We start from the raw sequence: 21,614 nt of genomic DNA, 5'->3' as shown, positions 1-21,614 counted from the left end.
CTATGTTACCGCTTTTCAGCTCGGTTGCTTCCCGATAGCATCTCTCTGATCAGTTGGTTGTGGTCTATGCTTAGTTGTTGTTCTTATCGCCCCGTGGTCACTATGTGATCACTAGGCAGCCAGACGCCTGCCCAGTCACCTTGCCCCCCTCCCGCTCTTCCATAGGGTCGGGGGGGGTGGTTAGGCCTGCCCATGGCTTTACGCGTTCTCTCCGGCATTGACCCGAGGGCCTTGCCATCCCCTTTCCCTTCCTCTCCCCCCAGGCGGAGGGGGTAGAGGGATGGGACAGACCCAGACTGGACTCGACCTCTCCGGCTTCTCGGTCCGGTCGGATGGTAAGCTGGGGGGGACTGGCCTTTCCCCCCCCTCCGTTACTACTCCGTCGCTCCGTTACTAGCCAGAGTCTGTATGCCCCTTGCTCTTTCCCACCTTACTAGGGCTCCTTTACCACCGGAGACCTGGCATCCAGCGGAAAGGTGCTAGTCTACCCCACGGGGTGGACCGGTACATACAGTCGGTCCCTTCTAACCTCTCCGTTTCACTGAGCTATACACTCCGCCACGCACTGGACTTAGTCCGGTACGTTCGAGCTTTTAGGTTTAAGTTCTATTATGTTAAACTATTAAGTTTATCTTAAGTACCTTAAACCACCCCCTTCCCCCTCCCTTCATGTTTCACCGGATACCTCCGGGGTTTATAGCCTATTCAGGCGATTAAGGGAGGGGCTATGCCCAAATTTTTTCCGAGCTCCGGCATGCAACGGAGTTCTTCTGTCCTTTAGCCTGTAAGTGATGTTCTTTAAGATACTCATGTGTCTTTCCACTTACAGACCACCAACTGTGAGCATCCGGGATGCGCCGCCACACTTCAGGACCCATGTGGACACGAAGTTTGCGGTCCCATGCTCCATGCGCGACTCCGCACGGGACATCCAGGTCTGGTACCATGAGACGTGTACCATATGTTACGATCTGGTGAGCCAGCTTTTAGACGGGGTAAGTATACCATCTCCGGTAGCTGGTCCTCATCTGTTTTAGTGCTTAAGTGTTACATCAATCACTCTAACTTAAGGTAAATTCAAGGGGCTTTATAGCCCCTATAATTTTAAGTTATGCTTTAAGTTAGTTTAGTTTTAAGTTATTCTTAAATCTAATCAATACCCTCTCTTCCAGGCGCCGGCCGTGAGGGATACCGCACTGGCAACCCTGCGGGCCTGGGTCGGCGGTTTCGGGAAAAACGCCGCCAAGGGTATGCCCTACATCCTGGAGAAAAGGTTGGCGGTACTAATCTTCCCCGGAGGCAAGGCGACAGGATACGTCGATCCAGTAGAGGCTGCCCCGACTATCGCCTTTATCCCCACAACAGCTGGCTGCCTCATTGACTGACCAAGGCCAGGACATCTCCTCGGAAGTCGCGACGTTGGATATCAATGTAGAACCTATGGTAGGTGTAGACGACCTGTTGGTCGAGGTAGGTAAGGTGGACACCCAAGGGATACCCTTGGGTGCAACTGTTTCTTCTACTCCTGCAACCTCTCCAATCCTTCCAAGGAAGGCTTTACGGGTGACTAATTATATACTCCTCCTGACGCTTCAGTTAGACCCAAGGTCAAGGGTCAAGCAGTGAAATCCTTGACAAAGACGTCGTCGTCGTCTAAGAAGACGGCTTCGTCGTCATCTTCCTCTCGTAAGTCTCCGGCTAGGAATCCCGGAGCAGAGAAGTCTAAGGCTTCTGGGTCCGGCTCTAAGTCCTCGAGGAGTAAATCCTCCAGAGAGAGATCTCACACTCCGGCAGAGTCGTCAGTTCCGCTACCTTTGGTTCCAATTCAGAGCTACCCCTCCACCTCCGCAGCAGCTCCGGCTTTGGACTCCAATGCTGGTCTGTTACAACAGGTGGGCGACCTGGTTGGGTCTCTGAAAAGTAGCATGGAACAAATGATCTCTCGTTTGTCGGATAGGATTACTTCCCAAGACAGCATTATAGCCGGACTGAGCCAAGCTCCTCTAGCCTCTCCTCCACCTTTCAATTCAGGTGGAGCCCAGCTTCCCCCGTATGACTCTCTACCTCCGTTCTCAATGAACAACCCTTGGAGAGTAGCGTCATACGCCCCCTTCCAAGACGGACTCATTTCTATCCCGGAATGTGGAACTCGAAGGATCGAGGACTTCGAGTTCTACCCGGAAGACCTTCAGCCTCCGTTCATCGGCTACGCAAGGCTCACCGCCTCAGCCATGACTCGGGATGATAAAGTTCCAAAGGAGACAGTCCTCTATTCACGTGACCAGGCTCAGAGAGAATGGCTCAGGTGTCTAGAGGAATTCTTTCATCTCGGTAAAGGAGAGAGAGAGAGAGAGAGAGAGAGAGAGAGAGAGGAGAGAGAGAGAGAGAGAGAGAGAGTGTTTATCTCTCTCTGTTTATAACGCTTCCAGCGAAAGAGAGGGAGGGAGTTACCACTATGTATGACACATTATTATCTTGTGTGGCAAAAGAGAGAGAGAGAGAGAGAGAGAGAGAGAGAGAGAGAGTTAACCTTAATTAAAAGTGACATGGATAGATTAGTACGTATTGTATTTCTTTAAAATACTATCACATATGAATTTTGTAATTACAGTTATTATTATTATTATTATTATTATTTGAAAGTATTAAGAACAAATAGTACAAGTACATAAAAAATCTTGAGTCTCAGTAAATGAGAGAGAGAGAGAGAGAGAGAGAGAGAGAGAGAGAGAGAGAGAGAGAGAGAGAGAGAGAGAGAGAGGGGGGGGGGAAATGTCAGGACCACGTGATTGCAACACTGCAGCTCTCCCCCAGCTCTTCCCCCTCTTGGCTGTCACAGAACTTGATATATAGCTGACAGTTTTAGTACCTGGATCTCGAAAAAGGTTACTGGAAGTTACTTCAAGAAGACTGGGATTTCCTTCATTCTTCCATAATTTTTTAAGTATAAGCTAAAATCTTACTAATTCACTATGGTATTTTCTTTAATGAATTGATATTATTGCTGTATAAATTAATATTAATATTTGAAAATAGTAAATCATTTATTTATCATACTAAAAAACATACATCTTTGTAGTATAGAGAGAGAGAGAGAGAGAGAGAGAGAGAGAGAGAGAGAGAGAGAGAGAGAGAGAGAGAGAGAGAGAGAGAGAGAGAAACTGTGCTAAACTATAAAGGATTCTTATCTTATCATAGTATGTGTTTTTTAAAAGCGTCGTAAACTCGGAGCGTCGGAAGCGTCAGCGTCGTAACCTCGGAACAAGCGTCGTAACCCAGGGCGGATTTTTCAATGAATATTTAAGAAAAAGCGTCGTAACCTCGGAACGTCGTAAGCCGGACCCGTCATAACCCGGGGACCGCCTGTACTTCAACCACTGCACTAACCACTAAATTCAGTTTCTGATCAAACCTAACTTCAAGACTGGCAATGGGATTGGGTTTGGAAGCATGGAAACCAGGCAAAGAAGTATGTGGTAAATTAGTAGGAGGGCTAGGGACAGGAGAAATAGCAGGAACCAGTGATGAAGGGATAGTATTAACATCTACTAGCCTAGTCAAAAGAGCAGACTTTAAATTAGCCCTATTTTTTACTCTAAAGGCCACCTTTCCCTTTTCCTCCTTCTCAAGCTTGTCTAAGGGAGATTTTAACACTCCATTTCTTATCATCCCACTCCTGACATTCAATGCAAGTATTTTCCTTATTACACTCTTGCCCCCTACATTTAACACACTTAGAATGAGTTGTATGACGACTTAGTTAACCTAGTCTTACATTCCCCACGGCAAACAAAAAAAATGCAAGAAGAAATAGAGTTCAACATTACAATCTAGAAAAAGCTGGAATAATGTCAACTAAAGATTGAAGGCCACAACAAAATTCAAATACTTCACCAATTTCCTGAAAATATTCCCATAAAATGATGAAGAAAGTCTGCAGAGAACACCCAATGTTTGTAAGGAGCCAGCAAAAAACAAATTGAGTGCTTTGCTAAGTTCCTCTTCTTCCCTGAAAGTGGGCGGGGTTTGTCACAATTGAAGTGCTACAGAGAATTTTAAATTTTTAAGCTGCCATGGTTGAAAACCTACAGCTATGTAATTACATATATGAAATTGAACAGATACCTATAATTTGCACTATTGTCCATGTAAATAGTTATAAATGATTCTCCATGTCAATGTAGCCAGTCATAAATATTTCTCCATATCAGTGGGATTCTGAATGTACACAAGAGAATAAAACAACTGCAGTGCATTACAGTGTATATAAATGCAATCTAGAAGGAGTATTTCAAATCCATAATTTTGATATACATGGTACACATGATCATGGCATGGTTGAAAGCATAACATGGCAACTCATAATTTAACTACAATACTTGAGAAAACAACAAAGCTGCCTTGTCTTCCAAATCTACAAAAATCTTAAATTCGAGTATGAAAGTTATAATCATTACATATAACTGTATATCTTTTTTATTTTTCCTGTAGATATTATCTTTTTAAATTTCAACTGTATATCTTTTCTTTATTTTTCCTGTAGATCTTAGCTTTTTAAATTTCTGAAGTCTACGGTATATTATTATGGCATCATCTGTATTGTACGCACGTGGTATTCGTTCGTTCTAACGATTTTGTTTATTAACGTATTTTCGATAGTGATTTCGTTGTAGTATACTTTATCGTGTTGTGTGAGAACTTTACTCCATATGTATACTACGTACTACATAACATAATTACGTACAGTATATACATAGTCATGGGTTCCAAGAAACTTGAAATTCACGAAAAGAAGAGGATGCTCTCTTTGGAGACGAAGATGGAGATTATCAAGAAGTATGAAGCTGGTATGCGATTGAGTGTGATCACCAAGGAATACGGCCGAAATCCGTCGACAATAGGCACCATCCTTAAGGGGGCCGGCTGGCTAATGCCATTTTTTAAGGACAGGACTTTGATATTCATACCACTTAAGAAGGTGACTTGGGACATCTCCAAACCGCATATGATTTTCGCCTCTGACCTTCGGTTTTGTGACGCCAGGGCGATTTATCCCGAAAATAACCATTTTTCAAATTCTATCTCCTCCCTTGATATTTAATACTATTAAGACCTGGGATTACTACCATATATAGACCTGATGTAGACCTCCAATCGAATGGAGAGTTTTTTTTCTAAAAGTCATTTTTTTGCTAGATATGAATTTTTCAATATGGTAAAAAAATAAACCCTATAAATCAGGAGAAAACATTTATAAAAAAAAGGCGAAACAAAAATTGGAAAAAAGTGCTCTATTTGATTGTTTTATAACGTCTTTCTGAGTTATATACCAAATTCCAATGTTATAGCTTTAAAACTAAGTGAGAAGATAGATTTTGAAGGTCAATAAGTATAGTTTTGAGATACGGGCGTTCAAAGTTTTCCTTCATATTTCTATATAGACAATGTTAATAAATAATGATTATTATGAATGTATATTTCTTTTTTTTGTATTAATAAACCAAAACTATTTTATTTATCATAATTTAATAAAAAATGATGATCCCTTTGCTCATATATTGCAGCCTGGGGCACTGCTTGAGGCAAGATGGGGCACTCCTTCCAACACAATTCTCTCTCACCCCTTCACTAACTCTGCTTATTACTGCGAATTTTCTTCTTCTGTATGTTAGCGAGATGTTTTCCTTGTATTTTCCTCTTTGGCATGAAGAAATTCTTGCCCGAAACAAAGATAAACAAACGTAAATGCAAGAGAATGTTAGAGGTGAAACTCGAAGGTGTACTCTTTTATTACAAAGACAATTTAATAAATCATGATTATTATGAATTTCATATTCCATTTTGGGTATTAAAAAACTAAAACTTTGTTATTTATCATAAATGAAGATCTCTTTGCTCAAAGATCGTAGACTTGGGCACAGTGTGACGTGTACTGTCAGGCAAGAAGGGGGCGTTACTAAGCAACCCTACCCTCTCTCTTCCCTAACTACGAGTATATTATGATATTCTGTAATAATACTAGAGCGATTTTTCTTCGTCTGTATGTTAGCGAGATGTTTTCCTTGTCCTTTCCTCATTGGCATGATGAAATTCTTGCCGAAACATACATAAACATACGTCAAAGGCAAGCGAATGTCAAGAGGTGAAATGGAACGTGTAAACTACTTGATGTCTGTGATCGCACTAATTCATGACTGGACTTGGTAGCTGAGCCTGAAGTCTCCTTCCTCGACTCGTGGATGTCTACAATGCCATTTCTCTCCCAATTTCTTTAACAATAATTATAAAAATTTACAATAATAGAAGAAATATTGCATTTTCTTGTACGGATCAGTGTTTTAGGCTTATTGAGTTATGTTAACTAATTTCCCTGTAACTACGAAAGTAAGAGGAATTTTGACGAAATATTTCGTATACGTATTCTCAATTGCCATATGAAGCTCCATGATTTTTTTCATGACTTTGCATTTTTCGCCCTATACCACCATATATAGGGGTTCCGGCCGGCCCCCTTAAGCAGAAGGATGCCATCAAACCAGCTACACCTTCCAAGGGCGTCACTATTTTGTCCAGCAAGAGGACCCACGCGCACGATGAAATGGAAAGGCTTCTTCTTGTCTGGATAAAAGACAAAGAAATCGCTGGCGATACGAGAATGGAGACAGCAATCTGCCACAAGGCCAGCGCTATTTTCGGCGATTTGATTGCCCAGGCTGAAGACGACAGAGGAGAACGGACATCAACAACAACCCTCTGGCATCCATTTGGTGGTGCAGCATGGGGAGGCGCCCAGCTCGGACACGAAAGCGACCGAAGCCTTTAAAAAGACGTTCGACGAGATGATGATCAAGGAAGGCTACAGTTTCTAAGCAGTCCTCCACTGTGATGAGACTGGCCTTTTTTGGAAAAAAATGCCTCGTCGGACGTACATCACGCAGGAAGAGAAGAAGCTACCCGGGCATAAGCCTATGAAAGACAGGCTTACGCTCTCACTTTGTTCCAATGCCAGTGGGGATTGCAAGGTAAAGCCCCTACTTGTGTATCATTCAGGGACTCCTCGAGCCTTCAAGGCCCACAAAGTACTTAAGGAGAAGCTTCCAGAGATGTGGAGGGCTAATGCGAAAGCCTGGGTAACGAGGCTTTTGTTCACCGAGTGGGTAAATCTGTGTTTCGGCCTGACAGTGAAGAAATTCTTGGAAGAAAGAAAGCGCCTCCCTCTGAAATGTGCTGCTGGTGTTGGACAATGGCCCTGCTCACCCTCCTGGCCTCGAGGAAGATATCCTAGCGGAGTATTCCTTCATCAAGGTTCTTTATCTTCCGCCTAACACCACCCCTCTCCTCCAGCCCATGGACCAGCAAGTGATATCGAACTTCAAGAAGCTGTATACGAAACATCTTTTCAAAGGAGAATGTTTGCGACATCAACCGATACCCACAAACCTCAACCTTGCGTGAATTTTGGAAGGAGCATTTCGATGTTGTGATATGCATCCGACTCATCGACCAAGCTTGGCAGGAGGTTTCGAGGCGAACCTTGAATTCCTCGTGGAGGAAACTCTGGCCTGATGCCGTATCCGCCCGAGACTTCGAGGGATTCGACGTGGGCGAAGCTGGTGCTGCAGATTCAGAAACAGTTGACGATCCTGAAACTGTTTTGCAACCAGGTCTTGACGAGATCGTTGCACTCGGCAAGTCCATGCGGCGGGTCATTGACGAGGACGACATCAACGACCTCCTCGAGGAGCACCAAGAGGAGCTTACGATGGATGACCTGAAGGAGTTGGAGGCCATGCAACATAACGTCATTCAAGAGGAGTTCTCTAGCAGCAGCGAGGAGGAGGATGACCCTATGACAATGGCAGAAATTAAGGATGCTCTAGCTGATTTTCATAAGGTACAATCATTCGTAGAAAAGAGACACCCTGAAAAGGCTTACACACGTCGTATGCTTGCACAGTTCGATGACGTTTACCTGAGTCGTTTCAGGAACATTGTCAAAAGTAGGCAGAAGCAACTTTCCTTGGATAGTTATTTTCTTAAAGAGGCCTTTAGTAGGAGTAGTAAGCAAAAAGGAAGAACCAGGTAATACTAAAAAACAGAAAGTTGAAAGTGGTGAAGAAGTTGAAATTTTGTAAAAAGAAAAATAAATAAATAAATAAATAAATTTAAAAAAAAGGTAAAATATAAAAAAGTAAAAAAAATGTAAAAATAAAAAAAAGACAAAATTTTTTTTATTTTAGTTTTTTGTAAAGTTAAGTGTTACAGTTTTGTTAATGTGTTACGTAAAGTTTAGTTTATGTATGTTTTCCTAACATTTTTTTAAACATTTTTATGAGTTTCGTAAAGTTAAGTGTACGTACGTATCTGCCGTTTGTCCTCCTCCTCTGTCGCCACTTTTGGAGATAGCCTCACTCAAAAGGTAAGCTTCCACATTTTACTACATACGTACGTATGTACGTACAGTATTTCTTGTATACCATGTACACTAATACACTTTATTTACAGGTATATTAGCAGTACGTATTAAGTTAGGTATTGAATGGTCCAAATTGTTGTAGTATTTCATTGTTTATATTTTGTATCTCGAGGTACCACTGTATATGCTTTTAGACAATTTTATTTACTGCTCTCTGTAACTATATTTTTTTATAATATAAAGTTAAGTTTGGTCTCGTGAAGATAAAAAGTTTTATTTTTTGTGCGGATTCACAGTCCCTTACCAGAACCCTTTAAAATATTTTCTGTATCATGATTGAAACTTACCTTGTCCATTTCCTAAAACCACTTAAATTATAAGAATTCCATTTACCCGTACACAATATGAAACTTTAGACCTAGCTTGGCCAGTTTCTGAAACTCCCAATTTGTGAGAAGTATCTTTCATATGAGAAAACTGAAATTTAACAGGAAAATTTTAAGTAATTTCAAGACCTCTGAATATGAAATTACTTTTAAAACACAGTTGTTCCGACACGGCATACAAACCTTCGGTCCTTTTACAATAGGAAGGTACTAGCGGCAGCTGGATAGGTCGTAAGCTTTCGAACAAGGGGTTCGGTAGTTAACTGCTTGTCCGACAGGCGCGCGCGCGCGACTGGGAGGTAAACAAATCACTTTTGCTTTCGGCCTGCTGGCGTGTGGGACGTGTATCATCGCTCTCTGCCCGCTTCATCGCGTTTGCTTTCGCATGATTGTGTTTTTCTTTTTCGATGTATCTAGTGAAAACTGAATTGTAAGTACAATCATTTCATTGATTTCAATTGTGAATAAAGGATCTTGCTGCACAACGCTCTCCGATTACCCGAGTGCCGGGACTGAAGGGCGTAATTGCGGGAATTCATTTTCCCAGAATGATCCTCGTATTGTGTATGCTCGGTGCCGAGGGCGGGAGCGCTCGCTCCGAGGCGTATATTGGTTGAAATGTGTAGATGAATGTAATAAAGTAAGTACTTCTTTTTTTCAATTTATATTTTTTTTGACCTGTGTGGCCCGTTGCGAACGAATACTATCGGCACCGGAAACTTATTCAGTATGAAAGTGGAATCGCAAGTACAGTATTCTTTTCATTTTCATAGATTATTTTTATTGTAGCAATACTCATTTTGGATCAGTTTCCGAGCTTGCCCGGAGATTGATCCTTTCCCCTTTTTATTTTGAATGAAGTGAAATCGCAAGTACAGTTCTTTTTCATTTTCATTTTGTTATTGAGATTGCATTGTTGACTGGGATCAATGTTCCGTTATTCACGGGAATTGATCCTTCTCTTTTTGATTGTATGAAGTGAAATCGCAAGCGCAGTAGTCTTTTCATTTTCATATATCTGTTGATTGCATCAATTCGTTATGGATCAAGGTTTCCAGAAACCTTGATTCATAAGGTAAGGAATGAAACCTTTCACCCTTACGCTCGGTACCGAGGGCGCAAATGCGCTCGATCCGAGCCCTTTTTCATTGTGAAGTGAATCGTTTTGCAAGATGCATTTTCATTTTGTTCCTTATTATGATTGCATCAATATTATTGGTTCAAGTTCCGCTCAGTCAGGGAATTGATCCGTATGCCTTGTATTCGTGCCGATGGCACGATTGCTAGAGCTCTTATTTTGTTGTTGGGTACATGGGTACTGTGCGGGGGAGGGGAACGAGAACCCCCCCCGCTCAGTTCCCACTGATGACTCTTCCCCTTGGGGGGGGGGGGGGGAGGTTATCGGCGTTCTTCTCCTCGCCCGATCCGTCGAGCGCGGGGGAGGGCGCTCGGTGCCCGATGTACAATTGTATTAGGGGTCTTCCACTCGTTCGGGAGGGATCAAACCCCCGCACGAGGGGATTTCCCCACAATTAATCGCTACTACTTTTATTTCCCCAGGTGATACTGCCACGAGGGTGGACCTTGGTGAGGTATGGGCGTCCTTCCAATTGCAGAGCGTGCTGGTGTCCAGGGGCGGCGGTTCTATGTCTGGGCATATTGCGGTCACCCATGGAGTGGTGACCACGCAACCAGGTGACGACGTCCCTCCTCACCTGGTGTACTCGCCTCGCGTGGGTAACAGTCTTGCCTACAGCCGCTGTGAAGTGCCGTTCACCGTACCGAGAAGGGGGCGCGTGCCGCGCCGCTCGTGGTTGCCGCGCTGCAGCGACCACACACTTCCGCTGCCCTAGAACTCGCCCCTGGACCTGCCGCCGGTAACAGGATGTTGCTGCCTGCTGCTCCACTTCCTGTGTTTCCGGTGCTGCCTGCCGTACCTGCCGATTCTGGGCTGACTGTCCATGCAGTTGCTGCGCTGGCTGTCCCTGCCGTTGCTGCGCTGGCTGTTCCTGCCGTTGCTGCGCTGGCGATCCCTGCGTTGCTGCGTGGCTGTTCCTGCCGTTGCTGCGCTGGCGGTCCCTACGAGGATGTGCTGCCGTGCCTGCTGTTCCTGAGATGCCCATAACCTGCTGATGTCGCCTCCCTGTCGTGGTGGTACTACCCCAGACTGTGGTCTGTCTGTACAGGTGCGTCCGGGGCCCTGTGGCTTCGGCTACAGCAGCCCCGGCTCCGCCCTGGATAGCAGATCTTACGTCTGTCCTGAGGAAGCTGACGAAGAAGAGGAGGAAGGTGTCGTGGTCGTCGTCAATTCATCTTCTTCATGGTCGTCAGCCGCCGCCTTCCTTCTTCCCCTTCGACTTCTAAGGCCTTTACAGCCCGAGGAAGAAGAAGGTTGCCTCCTCCCTCCTAAGAAGCTTCCTCGGGAGCTTCTCGGGGAACCCGTCTCACCTCGGTGGGACGGGAGGGTTTGCTTCCGCTGGTCCTCCTGCTCCTTCGGGAGCGGGGCCCGTCTCTTCTTCCGCAAGGAAGAAGACTACGGGACCAGATGGGTACCGGCTAACACCGGTATCTTCCTCGCCTGGCGTCAGTGGTTCTGCCACTGCATCAGGGTCCGTCTCGGCCTCTCGCTCGCGGATGGGAGGGTACCGAGTGTACGGTCGCCTAACAGCGACCGTGCAGCCAGGAACCAGACCTCTGAGTCCGCTCAGCGTCAGGTTCACGGCACGGGGCGGAAGACTGGTGACAGCCGCTCAGGCGACTCTCACCAGACCAGCTCTCACTCTCGCGGTGAACAGCTGGCTACCCGGGGACGTGACGGTCCACGACCGACACGGGCTGAGGCTGGGAAGAGGTCCTCCCGTTCGCCGGTGCCAGCCACGGCTGGAACCAGCGACGTGACGTGCCGTGAGGACAAGCACCGGTCTCACTGCGACAGTGGAGCCTGCAGGTCGCCTGACCGTCGCTCTCACAGAGAGCGATCGGGTACTGGCAACCAGCACCAGCTCTTCTGACACTCGAGATCATGCCGCTGTGCTCAGTCCAGCCGTTCTCCACAGCGAGACGGTTCGACCAGGCCTGCAGCTCGATCGTCACCGCGGGTTTGACGATCGCCTTCAGCCCTCCAAGCCTGCTGGTCCTGCCACGAGCGACGAGGGAGCGTCAGGTCTGCCTCTCCCGTACCTTCAACCTCCTCGGGTTACACCGGGGAGGAGCGAGGTATTGAGGAGTGATCGTGAAGGGGAGGGGCGCCCCTCATGATCCCACCACGACGCCCTACGTGCCAGGCAACGGTTCTTGGACCGGCCAGGACGTATGCCGCAAGTGGATGGGGAAGACCGAGAGGGCTGTCGCTGTTCCCCCTTCTTAGGAGGAAGGTTCTCGGAATATGCTCTTGTTCGAAGGGCTTAACGGTACCCACTCTGCAAGATGCCGTGACTTCCGAGATCCAGAGGAACTTTTGCCGAGGTTACGGCGCGATTCGTCAGCACAATGACCTCGGGGAAGGATCGCCGCTCCCACCAGCAGAGCCACGTCTCGGCTCGAGTCGGTTTGGGGCCCGAGAGGGAACCCAAATCGACGGTGGGGCGGCCGCGATCGGAGCTTGCCGACTGTGTTGAGCCAGGTAGTCTCTCGTCTCCGGACAAGAAGGCCCCCTCGGTTTCTGGACGGTCGAACAAGCTCCTTCGCCTCCTCTACTGCGACAGAGGCGTTTCTACGTGTCTTCGGACATCGCAGTTATTATATCCCTTCAGTCCTCCTGAGGTTTCGACCTCGACGAGGACTGGAATGAGTCGGAGCGGTATCGGCTCTCTCCTGTCAGGTCTCGATCAGCCCCAACGGACGACGTTCACAGTGGAAGGACGGCATTCCCCCCTCACTGCTGCCGGAAGGGGGGGGGTGCCTGGCCACAGCCATGGGGACCCGGTACCATCAGCGGGCGTACGCTCCAGGAGCATCGAAGGACGTAGCATTGAGACAGGAGATCAAGACCATGCTGAGCAAGAGAAACTCTAGAAAATCGGTACGGATCAACCACCGGGCTTTACAGCCGACTCTTCCTGGTGGAAAAGGTCTACGACAGGCTGGCGCCCAGTGATAGATCTCTCCTCACGAACCGGTTGGTTTCGCCAGAACCCGGTTCACGATGGAGACGGCACGCTCAGTGCTCGACTCTATCAGGGAGAACGATTTCATGCTTTCAGTGGACTTGAAGGATGCGTATCTACAATACCCATTCATCGTCCTTCGGAAGTACCTCCGCTTCATCCTCGACGGGACGGTGTACCAGCTCAGGCCACGTTGCTTCGGTCTCTCAACCGCACACTGTTCACGCAAGTGTTCACTCTGGTGTCTGCTTGTGGCCATTCGCACGGGATAGTCTGATGGGTATCTCGACGATTGGTTAGTCCTGGCGAGCTAACGCTCGCAGTTGCTACAGGACAGGGATCGACTGCTCGAGTTCTGTCGCGATCTGGGGATCGCTCTGAACTTCGAAAAGTCCGATCTCGAGCACAAGCAGAGGATGAAGTACCTGGGTATGCTGATCGACACGGTAGCAGATTCAGGGAGGCGGCCAACCAGTTCCTGTCTCGGCAGGAACAGGTAGCTCAGCAATGGCAAGTCGTGATCGGACACACCTGTTCGTCATCGGGAAGCCAGTCCCTAACGGGCGTCTTCACCTGCGGTCTCTTCAGGGAGACCAAGGAGAGTTGGTCACAGGCGACGGACCCCCCTCCCCCAAGCCTCCCTTGGTCACTGACACAGGAGGTGAGGCAGGACCTAGCCAGGTGACTGGACGACAGGAACCCCTCAAGAGGAGTGCTCCGCGCACTCTCCCCCCGGACATGCAGCTGCTCTCAGACGCATCGACCGAGGGATGGGGCGCACACCTGGAAGAGTTGCGGACTTCAGGAGTGTGGTACGAGAACGACAAGCACCTTCACATCAATGTACTGGAAACTAAAGGCAGCGTTCCTTGCTCTCCAAGAGTTCCAGGACCGCTTGATGAGACACCAGTGGTGTTGATGTACGACAACACCACGGTGGTGGCTTACGTCAACAAACAGGGGGGGCCTAGTGTCTCTCCCGTTGTATCAGTTGACTCGGCAGGTGCACGAGTGGGCCGAGGCACACTCAATAGAGCTGTCGGCACGCTACATTCCAGGGAAGGAATGTAGTAGCAGACACGCTCAGCCGTCGGGATCAGGTGATAAGGACCGAACGGTCTCTACACCAGGACGTGGCGGAAAAGGGGCTCTTCGACCTGTAGGGGGGCGACCATTCGAGGATCTGTTCGCCATCCGGACAACAGGAAGCTCCAGGTGTTCTTCTCGGCCGTGCCGGATCCATGGGCAGCTGCAGAGGACGCTCTTCAACACCCGTGGAGACAACCTCTTCGCCTATGCCTTTCCCCCGTTCAGCCTGATTCGCAAGGTGATCAGTCGAGCACTGGTCATCCCGAATCTCAGGTATCCGGACCTGCAGGCTCTTCTCGTAAGAGAACCGAGAGAGATTCCCCATTGGCACAACCTTCTCGCCCAGCCACACGTCGAGAGGTACCACCGAGCAGTCCAGTTTCTACGTCTTCACGGCTGGCTGTTATCCACCTTCTCTTGCGAACGAGAAGCTTTTTCGTTGCGCAAAAACAGAGATGGCTGGAAACGTCCGTCAGTCCTCTGCAGCTGTGTACCAGGGGAAGTCGGCCGTCTTCGGTGGTTGGTGTCGTAGACGGGGCCCATCTCCTCTCAGAGCCAATCTTCAGCAGGTAGCGGATTTCCTCGTTTTTCTTCGCCGAGGAAGCTCCTCTAAGTTCCCACAGTCAAGGATACAGAGCCGCCTTGTCGCTCCTCCTGAAACTGACGGGATTGGACATCTCGAACTCGTTCGAGATCTCCTTGCTTAGTAGCAGCTTCCAAAGGTCTTGCCAAACCAGGGAACTCGAATGAACCTCGTCTTGCTGGACCTGGCATCGGCGAAGAGAGTACGGGAACGTCATGCAGATAATGATGTGGATGAGATGCTGCTTTGTCCTGGGAGGACGCTACGGCGCTATCTGAAGAGAACTCGACACCTCGGGCCTGAGGGTCGACGCCTCTTCGTTAGCAACGGGGTCAACAAGAAAGAAGTATCAAGAACACTCTTTCGTCCTGGCTGCGTGAGGTCTTCAGGAGGGCGTATGAGGCTGATGGTAGTGACGACATCCGTTACGTCCCGTCCGGATCAACTCACGAAGTTAGAAGTATTGGCCCTCGTCGGCGTTTCGTAAGAACTTCTCCGTGGCGCAGGTATGGTAAGGCAGTGGTCTGGTACAACCAGACCACCGGCAACTTCCTATACCTATTGGATATTGCCCATAGGTCCTTGGATCGGTTTCCTTAGGACCCGTGGTGGTTCTGCTCAACACGTCGTCTAGCGAACCCAGACCACCCTAGCAGGCTGAACAGCATCGAGTCCTGGTGTGACTGTATGAATAGATAGTGATGAGGAAGTGACTGGTTCTTCTCTTTCTATCTTTTCTTCCTCTCTACCTGTGGGTAGAGGGATACGGTCATCACCCTGCGGAGAAGGACGAGATGCCGGTGAGCTATACGACAGAGCCCCATCCTATCCCTTGCACGAGGGATGGGAGCAGAATATCCACCACTTCCTTCTACAAGGGGGGGAAGTGGATGCCTACAAGAGTCAAAACCATGACTTTAACTTTGCTCCTGTACAGGAACAAGTTCTTACATTGCTGGTACGAAGAGATGCGCATGACCCCTCTCTTAGTACTCGAGGTCCAGAGGTCTGACCATTGATCCTGCTGGTGCACACCCCGATCAATCGGACAGAGGCTTGGATCCCTCCCCTCTTTACGACCAGGGAGGCTTCCAAGGTTGGGCGAACACCAGTCTGTTCACAAAAGACTCAGATTCCACCCACCAAGAAGTGAGTCTTCCTATTGTAAAAGGACCGAAGGTTTGTATGCCGTGTCGGAAACAAATGACAATTTGTCCAAAATTGCATTTTTCCTAACTATACAAACCTGAGGTCCTTTTACAAATAGCCCCACCTCATGCCACCCCTCACTCTGCAGTTTTTTGCTTGGGCCAAAAGCAAAAAGTGATTTGTTTACCTCCCAGTCGCGCGCGCGCGCCTGTCGACAAGCAGTTAACTACGAACCCCTTGTTCGAAAGCTTACGACCTATCCAGCTGCCGCTAGTACCTTCCTATTGTAAAAGGACCTCAGGTTTGTATAGTTAGGAAAAATGCAATTTTGGACAAATTGTCATATTTTATGGTATTATGGTGATAAAAAAAGTTTATTAAAAAACTAAGAGGTTCAATTTCTATATAAAATACAAACTTTTATTGTACACTTACTTTAACAGAAAACATTGTAAGTGATGATATCAACCAGAAGGGGAAAAAAAGTGCAGAGAAGAACAATACAATCTGCAGTGGAAGGCTGGATACAACCTCATTTCCTGCGGAATCAGAAAAAAAATTAATTACATACTGAAAATTTTTAATTATGCCTGTATATGAATGTACTACAGGTACTCCTCGTTTAACGAAAGGGTTCTGTTCCAGCGACCATGTTGTTTAAACAAATTTGTTGCTAAAAATGTTATTCTCTTTATTTTGACTAATAGCATTAATTTTCAGACGTACATTATACACAGAACTAGTTTCCAACATAGCCTACTACTTGGCAAAGTTCTGACAATGCTTTTTATCATTTTATTACTCATATATTTTAACTTCATCATTTTATAACTTCACAATGTATATTTTTCTTTAAAACACTGTACTTTATTTAACACATTTAGCTTACATTCCCAAGTTGGCCTACTAGTAAGTCAATACAATACGTACTAAGTCAATACAGTACTAAACTTTTCTCAGAATCTGCACATTATTTGGCAGTGACTTTCATATTCTAAATTTGGTATCTCATAATTATTGCTATTAGTTTCTTTGTAATTTATTTTGATTGTAAAGGATGGTGAGATAAAAAAAAAATAATGAATGAATTTCAGTGATCACAGGGCATTTGAATAGTGCCGTCAAAATGTAAACAACGCACAACTGCATCTACATCTATTGAGGAAAGTGACCACTAAACTACAGTAGTACCTCGAGATACGAAAGGCTCAACTTACGAAAAATCCAAGTTACGAAAGCCAATGCGAAAAATTTTACTGCTCTACATACGAAAAGTTTTCAAGATACGAAAGGTTGTTGCTGTAAATTCCCGAGATTCGCCCGGACCACCGAGAACAATTTTAAAACTCCCGCGCCGCCAACTGAGTAAACTTGCTACCATCCTCCCGCTCTCCCATTGGTTCCTGATGCTAGTCACCCCATAAGGTCCTGCTCTCCTATTGGTCAGCCTCTACCCCTTGTGCTTTAAGTATTCTATTGGTAAAAGGTTGCTGTAAATTGAAAAACTTATTCATGCAATACATTTAATAAAAAAAAACATTAGGTAAAGATTTGTGGCGGAGAATCCGCGCGCGGAGGGAAGGAAAGATTTTTTTTTAAATTCACCATAAATCTAAATATTTTGCTAGAGACTTCGAATTTGTTTCAAGATGAAGATAAATGACTGAATATTACTAGACTGTAAGAGTTTTAGCTTACAATTGCGTTTTTGACCATTTCAGTAGAGTCAAAGTTGACCGAACATTGTTTTTTTCTATTTATCGTGATTTATATGCAAATATTTCAAAAATGAGAAAAGCTACAACCTTCAATTATTTTTAGTTGTATTCTACATGAAATTGCACACATTTTCATATATAAAACATCATGTAACGGCTAATTTAAAATGGTGCAAACATTACCACAATCGCACGTATGATTTTTTCGGAAGAGTTACAGCGCGGACGTAAAGAAAATGTTATTTTTTTCATAAATTCACCATAAATCGAAATATTGTGCTAGAGACTTCCAATTTGTTGCAAAATGAAGGTAAATGCTTGAATATTACTAGAATATAAGCGTTTTAGCTTACAATTGCATTTTTCGACCATTTCGGTAGAGTCAAAGTTGACTGAAGGTTGAAATTTTGGCAATTATCGTTATTTATATGAAAATATCTCAAAACTGATAAATAACGATGATATTTTGTATTGAAAATGAATGTTGCGTACATTTTAAAAAGGCGAGGTAGTGAATTGTTAATCTCAGCTCTTTCCGGTTGACAGGTCGCTTAGAGACAAGCCCTGGATTCCTCAAAGAATGCTGAAATGCAAAACAGCCAGGAAAGATGATCAATGCAATTTGAGGTCAGTGACGCCTCGGAAATCACACGCTTTGGACATGCGGCACCCCTGGTTGCTGGGTGCCACACAGGGCGTGTCTGCATGTGTGTTCCTAGCAAACGATATATGGCTTTGGTGATGAGAAATAAGAATAAGAGAGGACACTCTTTGATTACTTGTGACAGGGTGCGGAACACCCCTGGAAGAGGTGTTGAGAGGTATTGAGAAGTGTTGCAGACCCATCGAATAAGGTAACGTAAGACAGAACTTTGAAAAAGTTAACCTTTGCAGTGATAATAAATACATAAGTGGGAGAAAGAGAAGTGTGGTGCGGTACACATTCTTTTTGATTAACTCTCATGGGTAAAGTGGTGTAATAATTGTGGTCTCTTTATTTCAGATGGGTTCAATGTCAACATATAGAAAAATGGATTCTCTAAGACTTGATTGACTTGTTAAAATGTTGTGGTTGGTTGGACATAATAAAAATAAGAGGGGGTACTTACTTAAACATGTTTGGGAGAGGACAACGATAGTTTAATGTTTTTGGGGGGTCAGAGTTAATTCATTTTAGTCCATTTTCATTAATTGATTTTGTTCCATTTTAATGTTAGCTAATTTGGGAAATAAAAAGTATATTTTTGTATCTACAGGAATTCATTTCGGCCTAGCCTGCATTTCAGCTAACGCCCAGAGAGTTTCTGTCACACGAGGGTGGGTAGTTGCCTGTCAGTAGTTTGTTTAATTCTTTGTTTAAACGAGTGCCATTTGGTCCAAAAACTTGTTTAATAGGTGGTGGCAGCGGTAAACAGGTTTCATTAGGCCATGGTAGCGCCTCCGAAGAGACTATATATAGAGTAGGCATATTTTTGGGGGAATGTTTGTAACTAAGTATCGGGAAACTTGCATTATTGCTTACTTAACGGCTGTGTGCAGGCAGTCTTTCTAGCAGCGGTTTAGCGTGAAGACATGTTTCTATGTTCAAAGGGGGGTATTACAGTGTATTTATAGCGTATTGGAGGGTATTTGTGGCATAACAGGAATGAATTACGCACGTTTGCAATGTGTAGACAGGTACCGATGTTTGTTTCTATGAAGACGTGAATGTTAATTTTATATTTCCTTCCTTTCCTTTCTTTTTTTTTCCTCTTTTTGTTGGTGTTAATTTACTCTAAAGTGTGTTTTGTTTTGATGTCCCTCGAGATTCGGTGGACATTAGTGGTTTTGTGGTAAAAAAAAATACGGGGGAAAAGTGGTATTGTGGGTTACGCTCTTATGAGAGAGAGAGAGAGAGAGAGAGAGAGAGAGAGAGAGAGAGAGAGAGAGAGAGACTAAGGCAGTGGCAGGCGTGTGAACGGATGCTGAGTTAAGCGGTTTACTTTTTTTTCTTCTTCCTGTTTTTTTTTTTTGTTTCACAGCTGATTACCTGAGCAGGGACGAGTTTATATGGCAGTTTGTTGGGCGCGGTGCATGTTTATTTTATCTTTTATTGGTGTATGATTATTATTAATTTTCTGGGCTGGGGTTTGTGTGTGCATAAATATATTAATGTTACTGAGGTCGGGGAAGAAGTTGAAGTTCGTATAAGGGTTTTCATAAAGAGAACAAAATGGCTGACGCAAGTGGTAACCAGACTCTGATTCACAGGATTACAAGTGTAGATGCATGTGTCAGCCTGTTCTGTGGGGTTGTAGACGGAGTTCTTTCACAACCAGTGCAAATTTTTATTGAGGGGGTGAATAACTATTTGAACACCAAGGGGATTACAGATGATATAGAGGCGTTCATGGAGGCAAAAGCCTAGTTAGATTTCAATAAAGGTGAACTTTCCTACCGGTGTAGGAGCTTTTTGTATGCTAAGTGTCGGTCATGGACCGATTTACAGGCATTTCTGGGCCCAGCCTGTGTCGCTACGTGAAATGTCCCTTTAGCACACATTTCTAAGGTATAAATATTGCTATAATACCAGAGAAAAAAGCTAATATGGAAATGCCAGAGTATTCTGGCTCGCTCACCTTATTTAAGGTGTCGGTATGGTTTCTGGGGCGAGTGAAACCACTACCAGAGGTCCTTTGCCATTTAGATTCATCCTTCTTCAACATCCCTCATCTACAGAGGAGCTGATCTAAGGCCCACTACTCGCTACCGTAACGGCGAGCGCCTCTGACATCATTCCTTTCGATAGCACGATCCACACCGCACGTGTTTTTCTGCGCTCTGTGTTGTGTTCTCTGTGGAATTCTTTCTTATTCGTCATGGAATGTCAAGCTTCTGCTGCATCCAAGTTAAGTACTGCTATTAACCCTCTTGCGCCAAAGCGGTAAATAAAAAATTGTCTCCCGTGTGCCGGAGGTGTTTCAGAGTGAGCGCGGAAGCGGAAAAAATATTTTTTTCAAAAAATCACAGCGCGCTTAGTTGTCAAGATTAAGAGTTCATTTTTGGCTCCTTTTTTTTGTCATTGGCTGAAGTTTAGTATGCAACCATCAGAAATGAAAAAAATTATCATTATCATATATAAATAATGCGATATATGATAGCACAAAAACGAAATTTCATATATAATTTTATTCAAATCGCGCTGTGCGCAAAACGGTTAAAGGTAACAAGTTACTTATTTTTTCGTTGTAATTTACACTAAATTGCGATCATTTTGGTATATAACACATTGTAAAACGATAAAAGTAACACAGAGAAAATATTATCACAAAATAATGCATGAATTTGTAACGCGCGGACGTAAACAAATATTTTTTTCAAAAATTCACCATAAATCTAAATATTGTCCTAGAGACTTCCAATTTCTTTCAAAATGAAGACAAATGATTGAATATTACTATACTGTAAGAGTATTAGCTTACAATTGCAGTTTTAGACCATATCTGACGAGTTAAAGTTGACCGAATGTCGAATTTTTTTATATATATATTTTTTATATGCAATTATTTCAAAAATAAGAAAAGCTACAACCTTCAAATATTTTTCGTTTTATTCTACATGAAATTGCGCAAATTTTCATATATAAAACTCTATGAAATGCCTAATATGAAACGGAGCAAATATTCCGAGAATGGTACATACGCATTTCGGAGATTTGTGGCGGAGAATCCGCGCGCGGAGGGAAGGAAAGATTTTTTTTTAAATTCACCATAAATCTAAATATTTTGCTAGAGACTTCGAATTTGTTTCAAGATGAAGATAAATGACTGAAATATTACTAGACTGTAAGAGTTTTAGGCTTACAATCTTGCGTTTTTTCGAAAGACCAATTTCGGTAGGAGTCAAAGTTGACCGGATAACGTTGTTTTTTTTCTAGTTTAATTTCCGTGATTTATATGCAAATATTTCAAAAATAAGTAAAGCTACAACCTTCAATTATTTTTAGTTGTATTCTACATGAAATTGCGCACATTTTCATATATAAAACTTTATGTAACGGCTAATTTAAAATGGTGCAAACATTACCACAATCGCACGTATGATTTTTTTCGGAAGAGTTACCGCGCGGACGTAAAGAAAATGTTATTTTTTCATAAATTCACCATAAATCGAAATATTGTGCTAGAG

At 44.7% G+C, this 21,614-nt stretch overlaps 1 protein-coding gene across 3 annotated transcripts in view; it reads right to left on the bottom strand.

Moving 5' to 3' along the window:
* Window positions 1-21,614, bottom strand: part of LOC135210986 (transmembrane protein 17B-like) — a 708,558-nt gene that overhangs the window by 66,395 nt on the left and 620,549 nt on the right. For all 3 annotated transcript variants that reach the window (XM_064243987.1, XM_064243985.1, XM_064243986.1), the window contains exon 3: window positions 16,165-16,268. In XM_064243987.1, the coding sequence (XP_064100057.1) occupies window positions 16,165-16,268 (104 nt within the window). The remainder of the gene's footprint in view (window positions 1-16,164; window positions 16,269-21,614) is intronic.

Source organism: Macrobrachium nipponense, chromosome 4 (genome assembly GCF_015104395.2).
Source record: "Macrobrachium nipponense isolate FS-2020 chromosome 4, ASM1510439v2, whole genome shotgun sequence".
Taxonomy (NCBI): Eukaryota; Metazoa; Arthropoda; class Malacostraca; order Decapoda; family Palaemonidae; genus Macrobrachium; species Macrobrachium nipponense.
This window is presented reverse-complemented; position numbering and strand designations above follow the sequence as displayed.